This window comes from Triticum aestivum, chromosome 7B (assembly GCF_018294505.1).
Source record: "Triticum aestivum cultivar Chinese Spring chromosome 7B, IWGSC CS RefSeq v2.1, whole genome shotgun sequence".
Classification (NCBI taxonomy): Eukaryota; Viridiplantae; Streptophyta; class Magnoliopsida; order Poales; family Poaceae; genus Triticum; species Triticum aestivum.
The window spans coordinates 163,206,458-163,218,120 of NC_057813.1; the positions used below are offsets into that span (position 1 = coordinate 163,206,458).

At 51.3% G+C, this 11,663-nt stretch overlaps 1 protein-coding gene across 1 annotated transcript; it reads left to right on the forward strand.

Moving 5' to 3' along the window:
* The first annotated feature begins 7,146 nt into the window (after positions 1-7,146).
* LOC123162973 (probable inorganic phosphate transporter 1-10) lies at positions 7,147-10,512 on the forward strand. The gene is made up of 2 exons (XM_044580734.1): positions 7,147-7,850; positions 9,411-10,512. The coding sequence occupies exons 1-2, from the start codon at positions 7,147-7,149 to the stop codon at positions 10,399-10,401; spliced, it is 1,695 nt and encodes a 564-aa protein (XP_044436669.1). The 3' UTR covers positions 10,402-10,512.
* The last annotated feature ends 1,151 nt before the right edge of the window (positions 10,513-11,663 follow it).

The window sequence follows — 11,663 nt, forward strand, 5'->3', positions numbered from 1 at the left end:
ATCATAGCATTTCTACTAATATGTAAATGAATGTAACAAATGATCACATATGGACTAGTACTAACAAGTAATCATTGAGCATGCTAGATGCAACATGGACATGATATGAGCATGAATACAACAAGTATAGTCATTATATCTGCAATTTTAGAATTATGCAAATAATTACTCCAAATATTCATGTGAAACCCATGGCCATTGCAATGCCATCGTGCAAATGGGTGATGTGGCTTGCCTTGATCCAGTGGAGTGTCAAAATACTCATGGCATTCTCCAACAAAGTTACTTTCTCTTGGGAGAAAAATAAAAAGCAACAAAATGTCACATAAAGCATTCCTTTTGCTAGAAATTCTAGATAACAACAAAAATTACACAAACTTTCCAACGTGAAGAGGGGCTCAATAAAAAACCACTTCAAAATCACAATTACATTCTCCTAGCCCTAGAGGTAGAACACAACTTACAATCTTGAGGTAGATCAACTCTGTACTTGATACATCTCCATCAATATAAACAAGAGCAGGACGTAGGGTCTTACCTCCATCAAGAGGGCGTGAACCTAGGTAAATATCGTCTCCCTTATTCCTGTTACCATTGATCCGAGATCCAAAGATCGGGACCCCCTACCCCGAGGTCTATCGGATGTCACACTGACACTAGTGCTTTCATTAACAGTTCCGTTGTGTGATCGCCGGAAAGATCGATGGCTCATCTATAGATCAACCGCGGCACCGGCCACAGAGACATTTACGTTCCCGACCAACTCTTTGTGTTCGGAAGCATGATCTTCCGTGCCGACTCGACATGCCATCGGGCCTCCGGCAAGAACTATGCCCAATGAAATCCGAAGAGTTATCTCACCTGAACGAGATGCTTGACTGTATCTAGAGCATGTCAATCTCGGATGGCAAGACTTCGGTTTACAACAAGATCAGACTTTAAGCCAATGATCAGGAAATTTACATCCCACCCACCACCCACCTAGTCACCACAGTCAATGACTTAACCGACATGCGAGACTATGATGAGGCCACAAACATGGATGAAGATGCTGATGGCCCCACCAAAAACACTTCGCCGTTAGTAAATACCGGCAAGTGGACCGCAACATCTACCTATGATGTATACATGGTCGACACTCCTAAAACCCCCTAGGCGTCAACACAGACGCGAGCAGGGCACAAATGGGGAACCCAGCGAGAACAATGCCACAGCTGATAACGGCGGAATGATAGGGGATGATGCCGATGACCCAGGGAAAGATCTTCAGACTTCCCCAGAGCATCACGCCACCTCGGGAAGAAACCCTGAGGACCTAGATCCCAATGACCTGTTTGAAGGGGCTGATGAAAATTATATGCCAGAATCCGAGGAAGACGAGAGCCTCATCACCGAGGACTACATCATCCCCGAAGACCCCTTTGAGAAAGAGCGCTTCCAGCGATGCCTCGTCGCCACCGCCTGAAGTATGAAATGCAAGCAGCATTAGCTGCCAGCCAATACAGATGTTGAACAAAAAGTGGATTGAAGTACTCTCTGTTGAATAAGATGTTCAATATCGACTCCATAGCGCGCCCAAATATTATCCTCGAAGGCGTTTGCTACCGCAGTTCGATGATGAATTGGCCGCCGATGCGCCTAACTGACCCCCCTAAAGGGCGCGACAGGCCAGTGCGGGAAAATTTCAACACCTAACCGGCTCCATGCCGTCATAGAAAGGACCATGTGGATTACCTAGACCCTCATGATGTTCGACATCGGATAGAGGCAAACTAGGCGCCGACTCGATCCATTTGTGGATCTAGAAGGCGCAAACCCGTGGGACGCGATGACTATGATGCCTGGATGGACAGGAATGGCCGAGCTTGGGACCAAGCCTATCCATGGATCTCCCCCGATATCAGGCGCGACACTACACGGACCCGAGGTGCCAATCACCCAATCTGTTTTATAGACAGGTAACATTTAACAAGGACCAGGCGTAGTCAAACTCGATTCAACTAAAGTTGGACAAACAGACACCCGCTAGCCACATGTGTGCGAAGCACGTCGGTAGAACCAGTCTCATGAACGTGGTCATGTAATGTCGGTCCAGGCCGCTTCATCCAACAGTACCACTGAATCAAAGTAAGACATTGTCGGTAAGCAGTATGACTATTATCGCCCACAACTCTTTGTGTTCTACTCGTGCAAAAACCATCTACGCATAGACCTGGCTCAGATGCCACTATTAGGGAACGCGGTAATTTCAAAATTTTCCTACGATCACGCAAGATCTATCTAGGCGATGCATACCAACGAGAGGGGAGAGTGTGTCCACGTACCCTCGTAGACCGAAAGCGGAAGCGTTTCAATAACGCGGTTTATGTAGTCGAACGTCTTCGCGATCCAACCGATCCAAGTAAGAACGTACGGCACCTCTGTGTTCAGCACACGTTCAGCTCGATGATGTCTCTCGTGCTCTTGATCCAGTTGAGGACGAGGGTGAGTTCCGTCAGCACGACGGCGTGAGGACGGTGATGATGATGCTACCGGCGCAGGGCTTCACCTAAGCACTACGATGGTATGATCGAGGTGTGTAACTGTGGACGGGGGCACCGCACACGGTTAAGAGAAACTTGTGTGTCTTTGGGGTGTCCCCTGCCCACGTATATAAAGGAGGGAGGGAGAGAGGCCGACCTTTCTGATGTCCGGATATAGCCTTCCAATATATCGATCTTTATGTCTCGATCATTTTGAGACTCCTTCTCACGTCCGTGATCTCATCCAGGGCTCCGAACAAACTTCGGTCATCAAAACACATAACTCATAATACAAATCGTCATCGAACGTTAAGCGTGCGGACCCTACGGGTTCGAGAACTATGTAGGCATGATCGAGACACATCTCCGATCAATAACCAATAACGGAACCTGGATGCTCATATTGGCTCCTACATATTCTACGAAGATATTTATCGGTCAAACCGCATAACAACATACGTTGTTCCCTTTGTCATCGGTATGTTACTTGCCCGAGATTTGATCGTCGGTATCATCATACCAAGTTCAATCTCATTACCGGCAAGTCTCTTTACTCGTTCCGTAATACTTCATCCTGTAACTAACTCATTAGTCCCAATGTTTGCAAGGCTTATAGTGATGAGTATTACCGAGAGGGCCTAGAGATACCTCTCCGAAACACGGAGTGACAAATCCTAATCTCGATCTATGCCAACCCAACAAACACCTTCGGAAACACCTGTAGAGCATCTTTGTAATCACCCATTTACGTTGTGACGTTTGATAGCACACAAGGTGTTCCTCCGGTATTCGGGAGTTGCATAATCTCATAGTCTGAGGAATATGTATAAGTCATGAAGAAAGCAGTAGCAATGAAACTGAAACGATCATAATGCTAAGCTAACGGATGGGTCATGTCCATCACATCATTCTCCTAATGATGTGATCGCTTTCATCAAATGACAACACATGTCTATGGTTAGGAAACATAACCATCTTTGATTAACGAGCTAGTCAAGTAGAGGCATACTAGGAACAATATGTTTTGTCTATGTATTCACACATGTACTAAGTTTCCGGTTAATACAATTCTAGCATGAATAATAAATATTTATCATGAAATAAGGAAATAAATAATAACTTTATTGTTGCATCTAGGGCATATTTCCTTCAGGTACAACCATGGCCTGCCAACTTCTTCTTCTCCATCTCCTCTTTGAGATCACTTAGAGCCACCCTAGAGCATTGCCCAACTGTGTGATAGCCTCCTCCTTGTCAGCAACCATTCTAGCAAAGTCCAATTTGAAAATTTTCAGCTCTTCCTCCATCTTCCTCTTTTCTCCAACTACTTTGAAATTTTGTTCAACATAATGAACATTATCTCTCAGCTTGTCCTCGTTTTCTTTCTCATACATGCTCCACAATTCAGTTAAGCAGAACTTCATAGCCTCTGACCACTCAGGGTCTATTCACTCCAGATAGTTGCATTTTAGTTCAGCCTACAATTAAATAAATATGTTCGCAATAAGAAATTGAATGAAATGTGCACAAATTATATAATATTGTATGAAATTGTGGGCACAGGCTAATTAGCTACATTAGCTTATATTATATGCATAAATTGTGGGATGAAACAAATATTAGATCATAATTAATAAAGATATTCTCAATAAGAAATTGTATGCATAGATTCTGGGCAGAAAAAATTATAACAGCATATATAAATAATATTTTCCTCAATCAGATTGTATATGTATAAATTGTGGGCGAGCACAAAGATTTATTACACCGACTAAAGCAAGAGAAGATTGGAGTACTGAAGCAAATCATATTTGAGCAACTATCCAGGAACAAATCTTTCATACACAAAATTGGAGTATTGACAAGTGAATGGAGCATAAGCTAACTAAGCAAATCTATTTACACTACTAAGCAACACACCTTCTCCTCAGCACACGCTAGAAAACGTCTGCCAGTGTCCAAGGATTCAAATGCAACTAGCCTGGCGCAAGGTCCTCGATGCAGACAACGAGAAGACAGATCGTGAGCAATGCCACTTCATTCATAGCAAGGAATAGTCCTAGGAAGCTAACCAGCACACAAATTGCACAAATGAGCGACCTGATAAAAAATCCCCAAATGATGAACCCTAACCCTAACCCTCGATGGGGGAGGCAAACACGCATACCTGGCTAGTAACTTATTCGCCGTTCGAAGAAGAGCTGGACTGGTCGGTCCAAGAAACCATGGCGGAGCGGCGAATGGCGGCGACTTGACAGTGGCGCCGCCGGCGGTGGTCGCAGTCGAGAGAGAATAGAGCGAGAGGGGTGAACTGGTCTAGTCTGGTCCGAACAGTGACTGGTGCAGGCCACTCATACACGGGGCAGGAACGGCCGTCTGTCGCCGTCTAACGGCGTTCGTCAACCGGACAGACGGGACCCACCTGTCGGATTCGCTGTTTTCCGAGCTAAAACCAGCATCAGTGCTTCGCGTTACAGATTAACCCCATTGTTGGTGGTTTTTTGTGTCCTACCTCAAATATAGTACAGATTTGTTACCCTAACCTCAAGTGTGATGGTTTTTGGTAAATAACTCCTCCGTAAAATGCTCGTGGCCTGCCAATGAAACGGGAGAGTATACATGGCCATACCTCGGGTCGGGCCTAGCCAAGCCCGACGCAAAAAACTCAGGCCCGAGCCGGTCATAGGGCCTATTTTCTGGGCCCAAGCCCGGCCTGAACACGTAAAAGCCCGTTGGGCTTCGGGCCGGCCCGGCCCGCCTTTAAGGAAAACACAAAAATGACGGGCCCGGCCCAGCCCGGCCTTCAGGCTTAAAATCTAGGCCCGGGAGCAGCGTCGGGTCATGCCGGGTCGGGCTTTTTCGGGCCGGGCCGTTCGGGCCGGGCTGCCCATGGCCACGACTACGGGAGAGTCTTAGATAGCCAGGCAGTGGCATCTTCCTCCGCATCTCAGTTCCACCCGGCACATACTCGCCCATGTCAACGCGCACGGCCGTTTCTTTGACGAAAAAGGGTTTCCCCCGCTTTATATTATAAAGCACAACCACAACCACAACAACGAGCATCCGATACAAACACATGCCACACTGACCCAAGGCAAGATACATGAGTGCCGGGCACCGACACGCAACCTCAACGACACAAAGCATCTAAAAGATAAGCAAAAAAAGGTCCGCTAAGAGTCGACCGAGACCACCACCAAGGAGCGATCGTCCGGGAGGATGCGCGCCGGACACGCCGGACCGAGGACTCCAAGACGGTGCCTCCAGGAAGGGCACGACGAAGAACGCCGCCACCGTCTGATCCGAAGATCAAGTTTTCACCCGGAGTAAGATGGAGGGAGAAGAAGCACCACGACGGAGCCTGCAAGGAGGAACACGACGTCCACGGACGCCGTCACCGTCGACCAGAACGGGACTGGGTAGGTGATGAACCCCGGTGCTTCAGCTCCTCCACCGCCACCCCGGTCCACCAACGCCCACAACCATGCCGCTCGAGCGGCCATGGTTGCCTGCCCGCATTCGAGTCGTGCGATCCGCCCACGACCAACGCGACTCCCACCGCCAGGGCCGCCACCCCGCCATGAGACCTCCCCGAGGCCCCCAAAGGCCACGCCTTTGTCAAGATCCACAACCCCGACCACCTCCAGAACCGCCGCCGGCCAAGCTGCCTCGAGAAGGGCCGCGACCACATCGATCGGGGGAAGGGGAAGACGGAGAAGTGGCACATGGCCACGACCGACACCCGTGTCGGCTCCAACTTCCCCCCGAAACCGAGTTTCGCCCCCGCTTCGAAGGCCCGGAGCATCAGGAGGCATCGGCCGTCGCCAGAAGCCAGAGAGGGAGGGTTGCGGAGCCGTCGCCGTCGCCGCCTGAAGACGCCACCAGGGGATCCACCCGAGCCGAGCGCCACCACCCAGCCGCGAGGGCCCGACTAGGTGGGAGCAACCCACCACCTCCGCTGCCGCGCCGCCCCCCCACCAGAGTACCACGGCGAGAGGGCCGCCCACGACCCGGTCAACCGCGACCCGTGGCGCCGGAGGCGAAGCCGAAGCACTGCCGGAAGCACCGCCGCCGACTCCACCACCGGCCCGCACCACCACCATGCCGCCCGCCGCACGTCGAACACCACCATCGCCGGCCTGCTCCGGGGCGCCGCCGCGCCACCACACCCAGCACCGAGCGCCGCGCCCAGCTGCGAAATCTGGCCCACGCCATACCTCACAAGCGGGGGCCGAAGGAGCCCCGCCGCCGCCGGCGACGCCCGGGCTTCGCCCGGCCGCGCCCCTTGGCGGCGGCGAGGGAGGGGGAGGGAGGAGGAGGGGGGTGCGGCGGCGGGGATCTGGAGCACTCCCCGGCGCCTCGCAGGTGGCGGCGGGGGAGGAAGGGAGGGGGGGATTTTTTTTTTCCGGGTCAATCGATTTTTCAGCCCACGGCCGTTTCTTTACTCCAGCACGTAGCCATCACCGGTACGGCCACCATCTACCTCGCGCCTGATAAAACAAAGCAAAATCTAAGTTGCAGTCAGATCAGTGCCCTCCCTAATCAAACCCGACCGCAGGTTCCAATCTTTTCCCCGCGGGCTCTCACTCGGCCGATCGGTAGCTGCCGCGGCGGCGGTCTCGGAATGGCGCCGATACGCGTGCTCACGGCGCTGGACCACGCCCGCACGCAGTACTACCACTTCAAGGCCATCATCATCGCCGGCATGGGCCTCTTCACCGACTCCTACGACCTCTTCTGCATCGTGCCCGTCATGAAGATCATCGGGCGGGTGTACTACCCTTCGCCCGCCGGCGACGGGAGGCCGGGCGTGACGCCGCCCGCCGTCGTCTCGGCCACGGTCGGCGTCGCCCTGCTGGGCGCGGTGGTCGGGAACCTCCTCTTCGGCGCGCTCGGCGACCGCGTCGGGCGGCGGCGCGTGTACGGCCCATGCCTGCTGCTGCTGGTGTGCAGCTCCATCGGGAGCGGCTTCTCCATCTGCCGCACGCGCGGGTGCGTGCTCTCCAGCCTCTGCTTCTTCCGCTTCATCCTCGGGGTGGGCGTCGGCGGAGACTACCCGCTGTCGGCGACCATCATGTCGGAGTTCGCCAACAAGCGCACGCGGGGGGCGTTCATCGCCGCCGTGTTCTCCATGCAAGGGTTTGGGATACTGGCCAGCTCCGGCGTCACCATGGTCGTCGCCGCCGCGTTCGACCGGTTCACGGGCCACCCGGACCCGCTTGACACTCCGGAGGCTGCTGACCTTGCCTGGCGCGTCATACTCATGGCCGGCGCCGTCCCTGCCGGGCTCACCTTCTACTGGAGGATGGCCATGCCAGAAACAGCCAGGTTCGTCGGTCGTCCTAACCCCCAACTGGCGCACTACGTGTCTCTTCGACCACGTACGTTATATTTCCCTAACGTAGTTCCAGTACTCTGTAGGAGTGACATTCATACAGGGAGTTATCATGTACGCATGTACATGTTTCGGCACATTGTCAGTACACAGTAAAAATTTAGCTATGTCTAGGACACATCTAGAGTTATGTCACATCTAAACTGCTGTCCACTTTGTTTGTGGTCTATCTTTTTTTTTGTTTCATGTTGTTGCGTTATATATTTGTGAGAGATTAGATGTGACATTTTTAAAAAAACATCTATGTGAATTAGATAAATTGTAAAAAAATGCTCCCTCTAGGCACCTTAGAGATTACTCTAATTTCCAGACGAGGCAAACCGTAGTCTCCGCAGATTTTTTTAGTCCATCACATTCATGCATTTACCATACATGTGACTGGAGTAACTTTGATCAAAATATTGTCTGCCCACCTCACATGAAAACCCGGATTTAAGCTGATACATCTTAAAGGGGTAAAAAATGAACGGTTCAAGAGTTCGAGGCTGCATTTGGAAGTTTTCAACATTTAGTTCCATTGCACAGTCAGTTTGCAGGTGATTTTCTCGTACTGTGTGTCTGTTTCTAAGCTGTGAACGAAGTACCTTTGAACGGCCCCATGGTAAGTTAATAATACCAGCTGGTGCTGCCATGACTGTTAATCCTGGATTATACTATATTTTTTTGAGTTGGCATCCTGGGTTATATTCGAGTACCATCGTAAGACACACGAGCGCGAGTGGCACGCCTTGCACTAAACATTTCGGCAAGTCACCGCATTGATTGGTAGACTAAACTAAACTGCGATGATCGATGTGTACACTGACTGGTATCTCAAACAAATGGCGCGAAGAAGAATATACCGCGGGATACTTGAGATCCGAAGAAGCAGCAGCTTCCTGCTGACCAACGAAGGAATTCAGTCTGTTCCCCGTAAACGAACCTGGGCACAGTTTGCCTAATTATTTTCTCTAAGCCGGAGCTTAACTAAGTGCCAGGCTCTGGTCGCCATCATAAGGTTGCTGCTTATACTTGTCTAGTTTTGGTATTACTATATATCTTATCGTCAAGTTGCCTAGCTCCGTTTGACCTTGCACTAGCTTCTAGAACTAGTCGTGCATCTGGCTGTCAAGTTTAAGCATACTTGAACAAGTTGCATAAGCATACTTAAACAAGTTTGCATACGCTGTAAAATAAGCAAGTTGAGCATATCTATATCTGGATCGATCTGCGTCTCGTTGGATTGGCCTCGTCACACCACACGTCAGGCCGGCATATCAAATTGAAGTGGCATATACCGGTGCTGAATCTGGCTCACTTTAGTTTTCATTTTGCAGTTAACAAACCAGGTCGATCAGGAGGTGATTCATTACACCAAAAGATAAAGTAGAAACGTACCGTACTACTGTAGTGTCAAAAAAGAAAGTTAAACTAGTAGTAACCAACTAAAGTTCAGTAATTGACCGAACTAACTAACTGCTCCACCTGATGGGTGCTGGCTGGTGGTGGTGCAGGTTTACGGCGCTGGTACAGCGCGATGTGCTCAAGGCGACCAGCGACATGGGCTGCGTCCTCACGGACCTCGACCTGAACGCGATATCCGAGGGGGAGGACGCGGCGGCCATGCCCCGCACCCCGGCGCCGTTCGGGTACGCGCCGGCGGCTCAGTACGGCCTCTTCTCGCGCGGGTTCCTGCGGGAGCACGGCCGGGACCTGTTCGGGTGCGCGGCGACGTGGTTCCTGCTCGACATCCCCTACTACAGCAGCACCCTGTTCCAGTCCCAGATCTACCGGCCGTGGTTCAAGCCGGCGAGCCACCAGAACGTCTTCCAGGAGGCGTACAACGTGGCGAGGTTCCAGGCCATCATCGCCGTCGCCTCCACCATCCCGGGGTACTTCGCCGCCGTCCTGCTCATCGACCGCACCGGCCGGCGCCGACTGCAGATGGCCGGCTTCTTCCTCATGGCCGCGTTCCTCTTCGCGCTCGCCGGCCCCTACGACCACTACTGGCGCGGCAACGCCAAGAACGCCTGGTACATCGTGCTCTACGCGCTCACCTTCTTCTCCGCCAACCTCGGGCCCAACACCACCACCTTCATCCTGCCGGCCGAGCTCTTCCCGGCGCGGTTCCGGTCCACGTGCCACGGGATATCCGCCGCCGCCGGGAAGGTCGGCGCGCTCGTTGGCTCGGTGGGGTTCCTTTGGGCGTCGCAGTCGCGGGACAGGGGCGATGTGCAGGCCGGGTACGAGCCCGGCATCGGCATGATGTACGCGCTCATCATTCTTGGAGCCATCAGCCTGCTCGGGCTCGTCGTCACCTACTTCTTCACGCCGGAGACGATGAGGCGGTCGCTCGAGGAGAACGAGAGCGAGCGGGATCAGAACCAGGACAGCGACGGCGGGATGTGCTTCCAGGAACTAACTCTGACGCCCAAGAGCCCGGGGTCCTTGGTGAGCTCGCACGTTAGCACGTCGCCTATCCACCCGCACCGCTTTTCTGTATGATGGAACTTTGAAAACTTGGCGCCACGCATAAGCAGTTCCGCTTTTCGGTTACTGGCACGTGAAATACAGATGTAGATAATCCTACAAAAAAAATACAGATGTAGATTTCCCGCATGGTTGCTTCGTTTGATTGGTTGAGACAAAATTACAACATAGCTCAAACTTTGTAAAGGTCTGGTCCTATGTAACTAGCTATGCTATTACAGGAGTATATGTGAGTTGGTGATGGTGATTGTGGTGTCACTCAAAACACAAATATGTTAGTCAGGTTTTTTTAGGGTAAACCACACTTTATTGATTGCTAGAAGCACGGTTTACAGGGATAACAAAAAGGTTGTGGGGTAAACCCATCCACAAGTGGCGATCACCAGCTAAAGAAGAAGAAAACTTAGCTAAACTGTGAGCATCAGAATTCAAACTACAACTTCCAAAAATAAATTCGCAGCTCAAGAAATCTCTTGATTGGGCACGAATCGCCTTTATAATGGTGCTATACCTTCCTTGGGTGCCATTCTTTATCTCCTCTACCACTGATTTGCAATCACATGCAATGACGACTCGGTCGAGTGATAGATCCAATGCAAAAGCCAAGGCTTCGCGGCACACGAATGCCTCCAGGGTCGTCGGGTCGTCTATGTTAGTAAAAAACATCGTTGAGGAGCCCAAGAACAGAACAGTGTGGTCTCCACATACTGTTGCAGCTGCCCCACTACTCCCGTCCCTTGATAGTCCCCTGTCAACTTGGATCTTTGTCATGCCTGGACTAGGAGCAATCGAGTATTGCACATCTCGAATGTCGTTGACCTTGTAGGTGCATGTATAGTTTCAAGTTCAGATATAAAACTGTCGATGAAAGCATGTGTTGCGTGCGGACTTTGCAAAATACCCTCGTGAATCGCTTTTCGTCACGATGCCTAGATGGCCCATAGGGTAACAACCAGCTTGATCAAGCTTGCATGTGGAAGTTCATCAATCAGTGCAAATAACTACAGCTTGGCATCTGGCTCCGATGACGCTTGTACGTAATCAGCCACATCCTCGACCTCGGCCATGTTCCTTCTATGGCGAACATCCTCTGTCGGAATAGAATGCTTCGCTAGTCTCCATAGAAAATTACGGATCTTCCCTGGCACTTGATCGACCATAACGAAGTCCAAGCCTTAGCTTGAGTTTCAAAATTAGAACTCCCTCCATTACCCTCAAGCCAATCTTATCTCTGCATTTTAGTATCGACCAGCATGCGGTAAGTTGATCGTACAGTG

Bases quoted from the DNA above. Each gene is read 5' to 3' on its own strand.
- LOC123162973 (XM_044580734.1), top strand. From the start codon at position 7,147: ATGGCGCCGATACGCGTGCTCACGGCGCTGGACCACGCCCGCACGCAG. The intron at 7,851-9,410 runs GTTCGTCGGTCG...GTGGTGGTGCAG, and splicing joins GCCATGCCAGAAACAGCCAG to GTTTACGGCGCTGGTACAGC.